Source organism: Macrobrachium nipponense, chromosome 33 (genome assembly GCF_015104395.2).
Source record: "Macrobrachium nipponense isolate FS-2020 chromosome 33, ASM1510439v2, whole genome shotgun sequence".
NCBI lineage: Eukaryota > Metazoa > Arthropoda > Malacostraca > Decapoda > Palaemonidae > Macrobrachium > Macrobrachium nipponense.
Window position 1 is genome coordinate 44,938,541 of NC_087219.1, and position 17,892 is coordinate 44,956,432.

At 40.6% G+C, this 17,892-nt stretch overlaps 1 protein-coding gene across 3 annotated transcripts in view; it reads right to left on the reverse strand.

Annotated features, from left to right (window-relative positions):
* The window catches only part of LOC135203139 (amyloid-beta-like protein), a 71,167-nt gene that overhangs the window by 48,862 nt on the left and 4,413 nt on the right, over window positions 1-17,892 (reverse strand). For 2 of the 3 annotated variants that reach the window (XM_064232807.1, XM_064232806.1), the window contains exon 2: window positions 4,320-4,337. The exons of the other annotated variant lie outside the window; for it this stretch is intronic. In XM_064232807.1, the coding sequence (XP_064088877.1) occupies window positions 4,320-4,337 (18 nt within the window). The remainder of the gene's footprint in view (window positions 1-4,319; window positions 4,338-17,892) is intronic. 3 annotated transcript variants of the gene reach the window in all.

Genomic DNA, 17,892 nt, shown 5'->3' on the forward strand with positions numbered 1-17,892 from the left:
AGTCACCGCAGATGACACTGCTCTGTGTGTCCCTGCCTCTTCTACCAGACTGGTGACATTCTCCAGTAATGGTGGACTGACGAACGGACCCGAATGAGTCTCCTATCTCTACTGTCGAAGAAGGCTTTTGAAGGAGTGGCCATGACCTATTAAATGGATTTTTGTTTTTCTGTACTATAGTGAACATCTATTCTACTGATACAAGATATCTTAATTGTGTGGACAAATACAGCAATATAGAGAGATGTGCTTTCCAAGAAATTTCTGGTCTCTTGTATTCAAAGAAACTTTTAGGAGTTGCAAATCACTGATCCTTTTGGATCTCTTTCCTGAAAAACCCACCACTGTAGTAAGTAGAAAAAAATTTTAAACAAGTTTTTTTCCCCTACAGAATACATCATTAGGTGGAGACTTGTCTCTAGACAATATAGGAACTAGGCAGCTATCACAGTGGAAACATGGTCAATCACATCTTTAGACAAAGATTGGCTCCCCTTTCTGGAAACAAGCACCCCAGTCTCCGACAACTAGTTTTCCATCCTGTACCAATGACACAAGGTTTTGGGTCCTGCAGAGCACTATGAAGGCAAGAATTCAAAAACAAATGATCAAGGAAGTCACTCATGAAGCATCAGGTTTCTACTAATTAGTCATGACTATGACGTACATACTTTCACTTTTTAGTTTATAGCTTCATTAAATATTGTACTAAGTCATCTTCAACAGCCAGTACAATAAGTCTTCAACAGCCAACTATTTTCTGCCCAGCCTCTAGAGTGGGACAAAATCAAGTACTATAACATGTTACCTGTACTTTAATTCAGATAGATTTTAACGAGCTTCCAAAGGGGACAAAATCACTACTAAAATGCTGGTTTCTGTTTCAATCTCTGTACTCATTCCTCTAAAGATCAATCAAAACCACTGTTAGCAACTACATACTATTAATTATACCACCACAATATTGTCACTCATTCAAGTTTTGATGTGAAAGGCAGTGAATGCAAATCAGACCTTCCCCTAACTAGTTATGGGACAATAGTACTACAGTTCTTTGTACAATTGAATGCAACAAATGGAAAAACTAAAATACAAAACTTGAAAAACACCAATCCAAATTTCAAAATAGCTTACCAATTTCATTTTCTCAATTCATTTCATGAAAACAATAGAAAATTGCTCATAAAACTAAATTGTTCATAAAACTATCATTTGATAATCAGTAAACCCCTAAAACAAAACTGATACACAAAACAGTATACATACAGTAATACCCCTAACTTACACAATTCGATTTGCATGAATTCACAATAGCGCGAACTTTTCATCGGAACCTAACTAGTCGTCATACACGAGTTCGCCACAATGGCACGAACATTTCTGAACCCTCCAGAAACACTGCAAAAGTCTTTGTTTAATTTATTATGCAAATTTTTAAATTTTAAAGCTTTTCTGTATAAAATATTAAAAATGTATTATTCTTATTTTTGTACATGCATAAATATGCAGTTAGTGCATCTATGTACTTTTATAAGATGTGATACCCACTCACAAAGTTACTGCACTTTTCAAAGATGATATCCCTTCAGAAACTTCATTTAATTTCTGAAGTACTACATACTAATATACAATTAGTAGTATAGGTTTTCATGTTTTTAAGTGTAAAATCAGTACGGAGATTTTGTGTATGCTATTTACATTTTTGAAAATAATACAAAGGCAGTAGGTAATTCAGTGTTAGTAACTATAAAAGAACTAAACATCAGAGTTGTTGTTCTGTGAAAACTACTTTCTTAAAGTGCGTCCACACGGTCGAACAATGTCCGACGGACAAACATTGTTACCGATTAATAATTGTCTGCCGGTCTTTGCCTTGTGAGCAGAGTAAAAACCCTGGTATACAACCTCATCCGGTACTATAGTTTGTTGCCAGATCTACTTCCATCGTTTCCCCGCTTAAGACATCATCCTGCTTCGCCTATGATATGGTAACAATGTGTGTCCGTTGGACATTGTTCGACCGTGTGGACGCACCTTTAAACTCCAAGAAAAGTGCTAGTACAACCTGTATGTACTATGTTACATAATTACAGCACATACAGTTAATGTACCTTCAGAAGATGCGATCCCATTCACACTTTTTAAAGATGTACGAAAGTGGATACTATGTACATAGTAGTTACTGTAACTATTTTTATGCCAATCAATTATTCCTTTTTTAAGGGTAATGTATTAAACTAACTTTTAAATCAAATTACAGTAACTTAAATTTCATCTAAAAGTTAGCCTTATGGTTAGGGAAATTTTTAGTGTTCAAACTCTAGAAGTAAGCATTTATATTAGCAATTTCAGAGACCGTCCCAAACTTATGCGAAGCTTCCCCTTGCGCAAGGGGGTCTGGAATCTAACCTCGTTTAAGTTCAGGGTATTACCGTATATACTAATAGTATTTTCTTCACTTTCATCACACATCTACTACATTGTTGGTATACTTCTCTTAAAAGCTTTTCAGCTTATAACTCAAAGCCACATAATTTTCGTGAGGGACAGGCACCACAAATTATCCATTTGTGCAACTACATATTTATTTTTTCAAAGGTTACTTATCTCTGAGACAAACCACTACCTGGGTCACAGACAAGTGGATTACCAATATTTTGACATTTAAAATGAACCTCAACCTGAGAGTAAAATGTGGGATTTTGGTTTCTGGAACTGCATACTGGACTTGAAAAGATTCCTGTAAAACTATATTTCCCATCAGCGTTCACTGCAAATTGAAACCCACAAAATACAATCTCAAAACAACCAGACAGCCAGCATACCACAAGAAGTTATCAGTTTTCTGACAAATCTGAATAGCGATGACTGACGACAACTGGAACACATTTACATACTACAGTATGTATTAACATTGCCAGAGTATCAAACTGAATTCATGATGGTGTCATATTTCTGTTGTGGATACAGTAGTCATTATGAACTTGTAGACTTTAATTGATGACATAAATTAAATGACATGTATAGGAAAAAATTCAAACAATCTGCTTCTATCTTGGCAAGAAATACCACAGATGGATGAAAACAGGATAAAAAATACTTACGTACATTCACATCTTGGATGTCTTACTCTTACACAAGTAGAACACAAGAGACAAAAGAATGCATGACTAGATTAAGATGTAAGTATACTGGGTAAGTACATTGACAATGTCTGTATAACTACTAACCATATTCAGCATTTTTAAAGCTAATTTAACTACTACTTCAAGCTGGAAACAAAGCAATGTGGAAGGGTTAGGAGGGTGCATGCTGCTTAATGTTTCTGTAATAAAGAAAATAAAACTGCTTTCATGTAGTCAAAATAAATCTATGGCCAAAACAAAATTCCTCCACTCTGTGGTTACAATTGCAATTGCAAGACAATATACTTAACTGAAAATGGATATTACACAGGGCAGAAAGAATAATCTGACAATGCAGTTATTTATCAGTCAATCATTAACTACAGAACACCACTGTAATAAAAAATGTAATTATTGATTTAAGTGACATGCTATACCTACATAAAAATAAAGGATTTATGTTAGGGAATTCCATGATACAACTTTAAAAGATTTGCTAATATGATAGTTTCTCCTCACATGCTAAGTCCACATTATTCTGCATTTCATTGTATACACAGTGTTATTAATAAAGAATTTGATCAAAATATTTTGACAATTTATGCAACTGCCTCTATTTTAGAGATTTATAACAAATCTTTAATTCTCAGATTATATGCACAGTTCTGTGTTCACCTGACTGAGACCAAGTTTACTGACATGAGGCTATTCACAAGAGTACGAAGGAATGTTCGAACTAATTGACATCAAGTATCAACACCATTTTTTTTTTTAAACTGTCAGTTCAAAATAGAAAACTAGAGTATTTTCTGTAATATATGCACTTTGAAGTTTTCCCACAGTCTCCTTATTCATGAATATATGTACAACCCAAATTCCTAATGCTGTATATCTTAATGTTGTTTGAGATTTCAAACGACCTATTTTAGAGAAAAGTTCCTTTCTAAGATAAGCAACAGAGCAAATGCCTCAGGTCTTCATCTTTTGTAGCAATTATCAATGATATCCCATTATTTCTAAACTGTCAATCAAGATAACAGTTTTCCAAGGCAATGACAATTTACCTAGCTGGTTTACACAGTCAATATAACATGCCAATTTGGGGAGAGGGACACAGAAAAGGAATACTGGTGAAGATTAGTAGCTAAAAAAAATACAACTCATTTTGTCACTTGTGTACAGCAAAGGACTCACCCGGAATCCAACCCGTCCCTGCGGCGATTATAAAAGAAGGGAAAAAATCATGATATATAGCAAATGTATGTGATTATGTCATGTAACCTAATACAGTATATGGTTATATAGAAACTACAATGTAGAATCTAGCATACTAAATAGTAAACATACTCATGCAAAACAATGTCACAAAGATGTCCCTCTAATCCTCCAAGATACCAGGACACAGTTGTGACAGCTAATATTTAAAAACATACTGCAATGTACAGGCTTCTACCATACCTGGAAGATCACATGGCAAATACACTTAACCTCATAAAAAAATTTTATGGGCACTAAATGAATCAATACAATTTGAACTGAGTAGAAATGTAGAGAGCACTGTACATACATAAGTTTCTGTCTGACAAGTAAAAAATTCAGCCTTTGTATAGTGCAAATAATGTCAATTTCTTCTGTTCAGTATAAAATAAATACATCCTGAAGAATAAGGTAATTGGATAACATGAAACCATTGTGTCATCTCTTGTCTTTGGTTAAGGCATTAGCCAACACATTTATATGTGAATGAAACCATAAAAGGTGCAAATCTCGTAAAACTGAGCTCTTGAATGAATACTTTGGTGTAAAACAGTCTGGTAGTGCTGCCATCTGAGTAATTGCATGCAGCTCTAGAATGTCAAGTGAATCTTACAGAGCATAAGATATTGTGACACAGCATTAAAAATGCATTCAAAAGTAAAAGTCAAGTGCTGTAGTGACCTCAGAAGGATAAGTGAATAACAGTTTATGGGTTTTTTCCAACTTATAGAGACAGCCTTGAGAAGATTATAGGTCTTGTTATAGTAATAAATTTACACAGATATACTGTACAATACTTAAAAAATAAATATGTAATCATAGTTTGTATATAAATAGATAAATACATTACTGTACTTGTAAACAACTTACAAAGAAATAATTACCCCAATAAAGGCTGCCTCTACTTATGACAAACTATATTGTGCATCAAAGATATTCAGTGATTAAATAAACTACTAGTGAGGTGCGTAACACTAATCCAGTTCAGTACTGCTAAAGCATCATTTCAGTAGACATTACCCATGACATAGCCTTTCGTGAATATTTTACAGCATTTCCAAACAGTAATAAAAAAAAGGTATTAAAATGGATTGAATTTGGCCTTCCTTACCAGTAAGCATCAAGGCAAGTCAATGAGGCATGTCTGGAAATGATACCTTAAGCTAAACTTCTTACATATCTACAATAAGAGCAATCAACTGCAGAAAATGGTCTGTAGAGCTGTGTGGTGTGGCTCCTTACCTGTAAATATTTGGTCAGAAATAAAAGAGAACTAATATTTACATAATAACAAATGCATACACAGCATAATGAAAACTTGTTGATTCTCAAAGACAGTCCAGTATTATTATTGCGTTAGTACTCATCACTAACACAATCTGATATCAGTGAATATTGCAGTGTCGTAATGCCTGATTCATCACATTTTCCAGAACAGAACTTCTCCCAATCACAGCATTTACCATCACTAATCAACAATTCAGTTCCCTGTAGTACCACTGTCAGAAGTGTGCTGCAGCAAAGAGCAGCAAAGACTAATCTCACAGCAAATTTATGATCTATCAGACCTTTCCTCACTTGTAACTTTTTCAAGGTGCAATTCCCAACCAAAGAAGTTATGTAAAAATATGCATGGTGTATGTGTTCAATGCTGAAAAGTATTCATAACCAAATGGGGAAGAAGGGGAAATAAAGAACCCTACAGTGACAGATAAACAAATCTTAGAAGAGGTAGAGCATTTCTGTTATCTTGGGGGCATTAGAGAGAGAGAGAAGAGAGAGAGAGAGAGAGAGAGAGAGAGAGAGATGAGAAGAGAGATAGAGAGATGAGAGAGACGAGAGAGAGAGAGAGGGGAGAGAGAGAGAGAGAGAGAGAGAGAGAGAGAGAGAGAGATCTTTATTATTATCATTATGATTAGTATTATTATTATGTAATATTATCATCATCATTAGTAATTAAAAGGAACAGTTGTGTTAAAATGTATCTTTTTGTACAAGGTTAAAATGACTAGGAGAGACTTTTGTATATTGCTCCATATCCCTCTTCAGTCTCCCTGATGGTAAAACAATGAAGGGAGTGTTATGACAGTGCAAGAAACTAGTCCAAGGCGGGTTCTTTTGACAGTGTTAGTCAGGTAACTGCTGTTCTATTGTTTCTGTTGGTGAGATGGCTGGAATAAAGTTGTCATTCAGGTAATTCCAGCTCAGCAGACTCTCCATCGGTGCCACAACTTTCAGCTATAGCAACATCAGTCACCTGGTATAAAATAGAGGAGGGAGCAACATCAGGGGTTTCACAATCACCAGAAACACGAATCTTAAAAGTTCTCGACAGTGTCCAATTATTAGATATTAGGAAAAACCTGGTCCATACCCCTTGTGACAATTGCCCTCAAAAATACTTTGGAGAAAGTGGGCGGGGTTTGAATGTTAAGACTTTCTGAACATTGTAAGGCCTACAAGCTCCATGCAATGAATAATGCCCTTCTTTCTCATTTGTTCACTACACATCACATTAATTGGAATGGTGCCTCTGTCATATTTAAGAGTGGTTATGTTGGTGTTCGTCGGTTAGTGGAAGGGGGTGCTATAAGAAAGGGGTGTGTGTTAGAAGGGAACAAAACCTTCGCTGATGATGGTAGTTTTGTAAATTCATTAATAACTGGCCACTTTGTCGACAATTTTAAAATTCATGTTTCTGGTGATTGTGAGACCCTTGATGTTGCTCCCACCTCTTTTTTTTCCAAGTTGACTGATGTTGCTATAGCTGAAAGTCATGGCACCGATGGAGTCTGCCAAGCTGGAATTACCTGAACAACCAGTTTGCTGTTCCAGCCGTCTCGCCAACAGAAATAATCGAACAGGGGTTACTTGACAAACACTGTTAAAAGAGTCCGCCTTGGACCAGTCTCTTGCACTGCTAACACTCCCTCCATTGTTTTATCATCAGAGGGACTGAAGGGGGATACGGAGCAGTATCCGAAAGTCTCTCCTAGCCATTTTTAACCTTGTACATAAAAATGATATTGTAATGATACAATTAAGTTTGTTCATACTTACCTGGCAGATATATATATAGCTGTATTTTTCCGAATCCGACAGAAATTTAAACACTTACGACACACGCAGTGGGAGTCAGGTGGTTAGTACCCATTCCCGCCGCTGGGAGGCGGGTATCAGGAATCATTCCATTTTCTATTCATAATTTTTATTTCCACTGTCTCCTGAGGGGAGGTGGGTGGGTACTTGATTATATATATCTGCCAGGTAAGTATGAACAAACTTAATTGTATCATTACAATATCATTTTGTTCATGAAACTTACCTGTCAGATATATATATAGCTGAATCCCACCTTTGGTGGTGGGAGTAGACAGAATAGAAGATTTTAGGAAACATATATATGCAGATAATTGATATCTTGATTCCTTACCTGTTAGCATAGCTGACTTCGTGGTTACTGCCGCATAAGTCTGCTTGTGCTACTAGAGTTGCCAGCAAGGTAGAGACCTATAAAGCTGGTGCACTCCAGATGATCTGTCAACAGGGGCGAGACCACGACGTGACTAGACCATTGACCATACAAATGAGGGCAACGAAGTAAAAACCAAACCACCTGGCGTAGCCTACCAAAAGTATCCCACATAGACTAAGCTAATGGAAGGGAGATCCGCCGCAGGCGGTCAACCCCACAACCATAACACAAGTTAAAAACTCCCCTAAACCATTAAAGGATAGGATGAGCGCTACCTCCTGCCCCCAAAACAGTGTCTGCAGCGACGTATGGTCCGAGCGAGTAACAATTTTCGTATGTTGCTTTCACCTCCCGCAGGTAGTGTGAAGCGAACACCGAATTGCTTCGCCAATAAGTGGCGCCCAAAATATCTTTGATTGCCATATTTTTGTGAAAAGCCACCGAAGTAGCAATAGCCCTCAACTCGTGGGCTTTCACTTTCAGAAGCTCCATGTCACTTTCACTACACTTTTCATGGGCTTCCTTAACCGTACTTCTTAAGAAGAACGCCAGTGCATTCTTCGACATCGGAAGATCTGGTTTTCTCACAGAGCACCACAAGTTCTCCGAAGAACCTCTGCATGCTCTGGTTCTCTGCAAATAAAACTTGAGAGCCCTGACAGGACACAGGACTCTCTCAGCTTCAGGTCCCACTAGCTCCGACAACCCTTTGATCTCGAACGTCCTCGGCCAAGGGTTGGAAGGGTTCTCGTTCTTTGCTAAGAACGTAGGACTTAAGGAACAAACTGCACTATGATCCTTGAACCCAATATGCTTGCTTATGACTGAATTTCGCTAACCCTCTTCGCCGTCGCCAGAGCGGTTAGGAAAATGGTCTTCTTAGTAAGATTCCTAAGCGAGGCTAAATGGAGCGGTTCAAATTGACTCGACATGAGAAACTTCAGTACCACGTCTAAGTTCCACGATGGTACTTTAGGTTGGAGAACTTTCACAGTCTCAAATGATCTAATGAGATCATGAATGTCTCTATCATTTGCTAAGTCGAGTCCTCTATGTCTGAAGACCACAGAAAGCACGCTTCTGTAGCCTTTAATCGTGGGAACGGCTAGTTTCGCTTCTTTCCTAAGGTGAAGAAGGAAATCTGCTATCTGGCTCACAGAGGTTGAGGTGGAGGAAATGCCCTTCCTTCTGCACCAACTTCTAAAGACAGCCCACTTTGATTGGTAAACTGCGATTGAGGAGGGCCTCCTTGCGGTGGCAATCGCCGTTGCCACAGGTCTTGAAAAACCCCTCGCTCTGGCCAACTTCTTGATAGTCTGAACGCAGTCAGACTCAGAGCGGGGAGGTTTTTGTGGTACCTCTCGAAGTGGGGCTGTCTGAGTAGATCTTTCCTTAGGGGCAGAGTCCTTGGAAAGTCTACTAGGAAGGACATCACCTCCGTGAACCAGTCGGACCGCTGGCCAGAAGGGGGCGATGAGGGTCATTCTCGCTCCTTCTGATGCAGCGAACTTCCTCATTACTTCCCCGAGGATTTTAAGAATGGGGGAAAAGCGTAAATGTCTAGTCCCGACCCAATTCCACAGTAGGGCATCTACTGCCACTGCTCCCGGGTCCAGAACTGGGGAGCAATACAGTGGAAGTCTCTTCGTTCGGGAAGTTGCGAAAACGTCCACATGAGGACGTCCCCACAGCTTCCATAGCGCCTGGCATACTTCCTGATGAAGGGTCCATTCCGTCGGCAGAAGCTGTCCTTGCCGACTGAGAAGGTCCGCTCGCACGTTTTCCACGCCTGACACAAATCTTGTCAGAATCGTGACGTTTTGCGACTTCGCCCAAATCAGGATATTCCTCGCGATGACGAACAGAGAAGGAGAGTGAGTTCCCCCCTGTTTCCTGAGGTATGCCAAGGCTGTGGTGTTGTCCGAGTTTATCTGAACCACTTTGTTGGAGACTTCCTCTTCGAAGAACCTTAGAGCAAGGTAAACCGCTGAAAGTTCTTTTAGATTGATGTGCCAGGACACCTGTTCCCCTCTCCAGGTGCCTGACACTTCTCTCCCTCCCAGTGTTGCTCCCCAACCCGTGGAGGACGCGTCGGAGAACAACACTAGGTCGGGGTTCCGAAGCTTGAGCGAAAGTCCTTCCGCAAGCTTCTTTGGATCCAACCACCATTTGAGGTGCTTTTTCACTTCTTCCGTCAAAAACAAGACCTCTTCTAGATCCTGTTTGCGTGACCAATTGCTTGAGAGGAAGAACTGAAGTGGTCGGAGGTGCAACCTTCCCAGAGAAACAAACTTCTCCAGTGAGGAAATGGTCCCCAGCAGACTCATCCATTCCCTCACCGAGCATGTTTCCTTCCCTAGAAAGGCCGACACTTTGTCCAGGCATTGAAGTTGTCGCCCCTGGGACGGAAAAGCCCGAAAAGCCACTGAGTCCATCTGAATCCCCAGATAGACTAAGGATTGAGAAGGAGTCAGATGCGACTTTTCGAGATTCACCAGAAGTCCAGGGACCTCGCTAACGACAGAGTCGTGTGAAGGTCCTTCAGACACCGGTCTTGCGATGAGGCTCGAATAAGCCAGTCGTCTAGGTAGTAGAGAGATCCTTATTTCCGCAAGATGGAGCCACCTCGCAACGTTCTTCATAAGAACGGTGAACACCATCGGCGCCGTGCTGAGACCGAAGCAGAGTGCCCTGAATTGGAAAATCTTCCCTTTCAGGACAAAACCGCAGGTATTTCCTTGATCGGGGATGGATGGGGACGTGAAAGTATGCGTCCTGAAGGTCTAAAGAGACCATCCATCCCCCGGTCTTAAAGCTGCAAGCACGGATTGAGGTGTCTCCATCTTGAACTTCTGCTTGGTAACGAAGCGATTTAGACTGCTGACATCCAGAACGGGGCGCCACCCCCCTGACTGCTTCGGCACTAGGAACAGACGGTTGTAAAACCCCGGAGAACTCCGGTCGAAGACCTGTTCCACTGCCTGCTTCTCGATCATTTGATCTAATAGATCGTGAAGCACTTTCTGCTTTATCCCTGATACGACGGAGACAAATCCTTTGGTGTCGAAGACAGCGGGGGTAACATCAGGAAAGGAATTCTGTACCCCTTCTTGACGATGTCCAGAGACCAAGCGTCGGCACCTCTCTCTTCCCAAGCTTCCGCGAAATGTAGAAGCCTGGCTCCTACCGGTGTCTGAAGGACTTCCCTCTCACTTCTTGCTCTTGGAAGGAGCGGGAGTCTTGCCTCCGAAAGAGCCTCTTCCTCGAGGGGCTGGCTTCGAGGAAGAAGCGGATCGAAAGGGCTTCGATTTCTTCAAAGCAGAGGACCCAGAAGACGAAGAAGTAGTAGGCTTCCTAGAAGACTGTGCCAGAAGGTCTTGGGTTGCTTTCTCCTGGAGACTGGCAGCTATGTCCTTTACCATAGACTGGGGGAAGAGATGTTCTGAGAAAGGAGCGAAAAGAAGATCCGCTTTTTGCGCTGGTGAGACCGACTTTGCAGTAAAATTGCAAAAAAGTGCTCTTTTCTTAAGCAGTCCCGTGCTGAAATGAGCAGCCAATTCCTCAGAACCATCCCTGACGGCCTTGTCCATGCAAGACAATACACTGGACAGCTCCCCCAGACTGATGGAATCAGAACTCCTGGACCTGGCATCCAATACTCCCAGGCACCAGTCAAGAAAATTAAAGACCTCTAGTGTCCTGAAGAGGCCTTTAAGGTGAAAGTCTAACTCACTATGCGTCCAAGAGACCTTCGAGGAAGACAGAAAAGATCTTCTGGCGGCGTCTACAATACTACCAAAGTCTCCTTGAGCTGAGGCTGGAAGCTTAACTCCGACGTTTTCTCCCGTCTCATACCACATACCAGCTTTGCCACCGAGTCTTGAAGGTGGTAAAGCGAAAGAAGTCTTGCCTGAAGCTTTCCTCTTTTCCATCCAATCATGGACCTTTCTAAAAGCTTGCTTCGTAGAAAGCGACTTCTTCATTCTCACAAAGCCCGAGATCTTAGTAGCTTTGGATGACGAAAACTGAGAGGGAGGAGTACGTGGAGCTTCAGGTTGGAAAGTGTCTGCAAAGACTGACTGTAGCAAACGAGTCAAAACCTTGTAGTCCGTCGAAACTGGAGCCAACTGCTGTTCTTCGTCCACTTCGACGAAAGCGTCACTAATTTCCTCTTCAGACACTGGAGAAGTCGGAGGAAGTAAAGAAGAGTCACGAGCTTTCTCAAAAGAGAAAGAGCGGCGAACAGGAAGAGTTCCCGCCTCCGCTTGCGCTTGCGGAAGTGGAAAACTGACGTCCGTAGGCGCGCGCTTGGCGTCCGAAGCCAATCTACTGGCGCCGACTGAAGCGCGCTCAAACGCCACAGGTGTACACCTGGCGTCCACTGGTGCGCGCTGAGCGTCCACTGGTGCGCGCCGAGCGTCCACTGGTGCGCGCCGAGCGTCCACTAAAACTCGCTGAGCGTCCACTGGCGCTCGCGAAACTTGCACCGAGTCACGCTCGGCGTCCACTAAAGCGCGTTTGACTTTCACAGAAGCGCGCTCGGCATCTAAAGAAACGCGCTTCTTATCCACAAGTTTCGTAGCAGCGGAAACAACCGCTTCACGAGAGCGAGAAACGAATTTCTCGCCTCCTCTAGAAAGTTGCTGGGGAGCAGAACGAACTCTAGAGGGAGACTCAAACGGAGAGAGAGACGAGCGAGGAGAGGGAGAGGGAGAACGCCTCGACCTCTTCACAGGAAGATTGTCATCCTTCTTACGGCGACGTGGAACAGTCTCTCTCGAAGGAAAAACATCTCGAAGTTGCTGCTGAAGAGACTGGAGAATCTTGCTTGTAGGTGAAGCCTCCTTTTCTGGGGAGGGGCTGATCCTGTGAGCAGGCGAGTGGCGAGGGGACGCCTTCTTGCTACTCCCAGGAACCGCCACTTCACGCACCTTAGAGCGACTGCGGCGCTCGAAAGAAACATCTAGGAAAGACTCCGCCTCCGAATAATCCTTACGCTTCTTCTGCGGAGGAAAAGCAGCAAACGCACTATCAGGCGACGAGCAAAGTTCCGGAGAACAACTTGGACGTGAAGCGTCCCGAACGCGAGCCGTCCTTTTCAGCGGACGTGATGCGGTATGAGAGCTCCACCCCTTGCGCGGGGAGGAAGCTTCAGAAGAAGAAAAGCACTCCTTGAGAAGACGTGCACGCGCACGCTCCTTGGCAGTCTGGGTAGGTTCGTCAGAAGCTGCCGAAGGCACGCCAGATCGGTGGGGGTTCCTCGTAACCCTCCTTCGACTTTCGACATGATTGCTCTCTCCCCGTAATCTGGGAGTCAAGCAGAGGTCTAGGTCTAGAGGCGGAATGAGGCCGATCTGACGCACCCTCCACTACACAAGGGGCACTTTCACTGCACTTCTCTTCACTTTTGCTCTCCAGAGCTAACACTTTTGATTCTAAGTTACGAATCGATTCAAGAATTAGCGATAATGTATTACCTTCTACCAACACTGTTTCAGGGGCCGGAGGCAACACTACAGGGGTAGGAGCATAATCTACAGAAGGAGGGTTAGCAGGAGAATAATTTAAAATCTTGCCTACCTGAAACACTCCTGGAGGAAGACCTCCTTAACCTATCTCGCTCAAGTTTCTTAAGATAGGTTTCATACGCCTTCCATTCCGACTCTGTTAATCTTTCACACTCCTTACAACGACTTTCAAACGTACATTCATTCCCCCTGCAAACTTTACAAACAGAATGTGGGTCTACTGAAGCTTTCAGTAGCCTACCTCTACATTCGGACATAGAACAAATCTAGCGCTAGCAGAACTAGACCCTGACATCTTGATCAAAGAAAAATCAATACCAAATTCAAATCAAACCAAAGTCACGTGTGCCAAGCCACCGATCCAATTCAGACCAGAAAGAAAAACAAAAGGGATACTCAAGTAGCTAGTAAGTTTCCAAAATCTGGACGGAGGTGCTGCAAACAGTGTTTTCAGCACCGGCGACAGAAAAATTATGAATAGAAAATGGGAATGATTCCTGATACCCGCCTCCCAGCGGCGGGAATGGGTACTAACCACCTGACTCCCACTGCGTGTGTCGTAAGTGTTTAAATTTCTGTCGGATTCGGAAAAATACAGCTATATATATATCTGACAGGTAAGTTTCATGAACAAAAAAAATAATAATAATATTTTCATTTTTAACACTACTGTAGCTTTTGTCAATATTATAGCCTTGTTATAGGAGTTTCTTAGTGCATTATGATTAAGGCAGTCCCTGGTTATCAGCGGGACTCGATTAATGGCGATCAGGCTTTATGCCGTTTGTCTAGGACCATAAGGTGTCAATATAATAGAGTTATGGCACCATAACACAACCAACAGAGGCACCAGTAGCCAAAACTCGGCGCCATAAGCAACATAAACAGCTGAGTTTAGGTTAATAGTGCTTTTCACTTATCAGCCCTCTTCTGAGAACAATCTCCCCCCCCATAACTAGGAACTGCCTTATTATTATCATTATTAATCATAATTCAGAAGATGACCCCATTCATAAGGAAAAAACCTACAGAACCACTGACTTGAAATTCAAGCCTGTAAAGATTAGGTTGTTCAATAGAGAGAAGTTAGGGGAGGTAAGAAAGAAATACAGAAAGAAGAGATCTCACTTATAAAAGAAAAAATAAGTTAACAAATTAATATTTATAAAAATGGAATTAAGTTACTTAAATGCAAGGAGAATTGCAATAAGGGTAGTAATGCATTGCTTGAACTTAAAAGTTCCAATTGCACAGTTCAACGGTGTGAGGAATAATGGACACTGGAACTGCATAGGTCCTCCGCTGAAGTGCGGTGGGGGAAGATCATATTGCAAAAGAGAAATTTGTGGGCAGTTATAATATTAAGTGGCTAGAAAAAGACTGAAATGGTTAAGACATGTGATAAGAAGGATAAGAAGGAATGAAGAACAGATGGCCATAAAAACAGTAGATGCGCAAGGCACTATACATGATTACTGAATGTACAGTCCAGTATGCTAAACATTATGGCATACAGATGAACATTCTAACTTGGTGCTAAATGCCAATAAACAGAGATATTCCAATAGGCCAAGTGCAGCACACACACACATAGCATATGTTTGAAAAGTATAAATTCATCACACCTAAACTTTAATAAGTTTGAAAATGCATAGCACTACTCAAGGAATATGAAGAAGGGACTTCAGGCACTAATTAAAACTTTACAATAAATCTGAGAAGTTAACTGTTGCCACAACTAGGCTGAACTGATAACCCCTTGGATAATGTGGGAACAAAAATTCTCAAAACCTTGTTGCGCCTGGCCAGCTGCATTCACAACAGCCAGTGTCTTCACTCAGAAACAAAACTTATTGCTATGGCTTCTACACTCTAATAGCAAATACCATACAACTGCAATGTTGCTTTATGCATGAAAAGAACTAAAAAACAAAAACAAAAAAAAATTGAAAATCAGTTCCCTTTACATCATAACTTGAATCTACATGTAGGAAACCTTTACCACAGCGATAAAAACTACTGGTTACCTTAAATTCCATCTCTTTATATGCATCAACTACAGGAAGAATTGAAAGATAAATGCTGATTATAGACTTCTGGCATACATGGCAAGCACTGGGGCAACCAAGCCCATTCAGCGCTGAAACGAAAATGGACAGTGACAAGATTTGAGAGGTGTAACAGGAGGAAAACCTCACAATTGCACTATGAATCATTACGAGAAGGTGAACAGTAAGATGAAAGAAAAAATACGAATGGAGGTACAGTAAAAGGAATGAAAGAGGGTTGCAGCTAGGGGCAAAGGGAAATTTCAAAGAATCTTAAATAATGCCTACATTGCACCACACGAGGTGCACTGACGGCACTAACCCCCTATTGAAAGCAAGGAATCAGTGAAAATTTTTCTCAATTTCAGGATGTGTTACACAGCCTCCTGTGGATACCAAAGGCCATTAAAACCTAAACCGGTAGATGAGAACTGTGAGACAGGAAGCAACAGAAGAGTGGAGATCAATGGAAGAGAAAGCACATAAAAGACATGAGTGACAATTTCTCGTAACACTAGCGTTGCATAAAACTGCGAGGCAATGCTGATGATGAACAAGGTTTAACACAAATCAACTGCTGAAATACACGAAACCAACAATATAATCAACTACATGGAAGGCTACTGCATTTCAATTTCCATACAATCCAATGATGAGCACAATTATTTGTTACATGGACCCATACATGGTTTTTCCTTCTTTACCTCTAGTAGAAAAAGAAGGATAAAACAGACTAATTTACTCAAAGCACTGTAGGAATTGGGTAATATATTTGTATTCCAACCAAAAAGTTTATCTAAGAAAAGATAAAACTGCATCTTAAGAAGAGGCAGATTAAATGTCTTTAATGGGTGAGTTGGCAATCAAGATACTGATTCATGGAGTCAAAAGCCACGTTTACTAAGAAAACTTGGACAAAATGCTGTCACATAAATGTCAGACAAACCTTCAAAGTAATCCCAAAAGTTAATGCTTATGATATATTGCCTTGTACAATACACTGTTGGCAGTGCTCAGGTCCAATAAAACTTTTAAGGTTTTTCTTTATCAGAGAAGAAATGTAACCAATAAATTTGCAAATAGTACTAAATTAATACAAACTTTAAAAAATTAGGCAATTCATGATGTTATCTAAAATGTTTGAAACAAGACCCTAGGAAAACTAGGCAGAAAGACAGTATTTGCTTCCACCCTTTAATATAGACACTGTATTAGAATGTATGTAATCCTAATTCCACCTGTTATTGTAGCAGCATTGTTCTAAATGGAGATTCTCAAAATCAAACTCAAAAACAAAATCAAACTCAAAAACAAACTAAGTGACTGAAAGGCAGTAGCTAGAGATGGCTACATTTTGTGAAGGCAGCTCTCTTATTGTGAAGGCAGCTCTCTTATTGTTTATGTAAGTGAAAGATAATGCAAGTTCAGGAAATAACATGAAAAATCCAAGTTTATAGAAAAGTGCTTAATGGAAGCAGTGAAAGATAATGCAAGTTCAAAAATTGACAATTACGACGGAAGTTTATAGAAAAGTGCTTAGTGGAAGCAGTGAAAGATAATGGAAGTTCAAAAACTGCAGTGAAAGACAATGGAAGTTCAAAAACTGCAGTGAAAGATAATGGAAGTTCAAAAACTGCAGTGAAAGATAAAGGAAGTTCAAAAACTAACAAGTACAATGCAAGTTTATAGAAAAGTGCTTAATGGATAGAGTGAGTTTATTATTCTGGGCCACAAAACATCAGACTTCAAATTGGTGGCTACATCTAAATTCCACCACAATACAGGATAATTTTTTCTTGAATTTCTTTGAGACACTTATCAATAAGGTCTGAAAAAGTAATGTACATATCTTTTTGAGAAGCCAGGAGCAATCAAACTTCTTACACAGCCAATCAATCTTTTGTCTTGGATTGCAGTAAGTGTAAATATACAAAGTGTAAATATACAAAGTTACTGTACGTGCTGTAGATGTGGGCAGAACATGTGTGTACCTAATCAAAAATATCATGGGCAGAACATATGTGTACCTAATCAAAAATATCAAAGTGCACACATGCAACAGTACAAGACAAACACTGTTCATTTTCATTGTATCACACAGATATTTTTGTCTTGTTACAAGACACAACTTAACGCCTTGGTCACTTTTTCTGATATCCAATATGGATGTACTATTCTGAATGTATCCTAAACACAATACTGTAGCAGTGAGTACAGTATCCCCTATACATATACTCAACACAGTAGTGTAGCTGTAAGTACAGTATCTCACAAAAATGCTCCACTACACATAAATTCCTCGATATACTACACAAAAATTTGAAGCTAATCACAAACTGAAGGGTGTAACAACACACTGTTATAAGAGAAATCTAAAATAGAAATGATCCATATATATATATATATATATTTTGCTTATCTATGCATCAGCACTTTCATTAAATGGAAAAACATCCTAA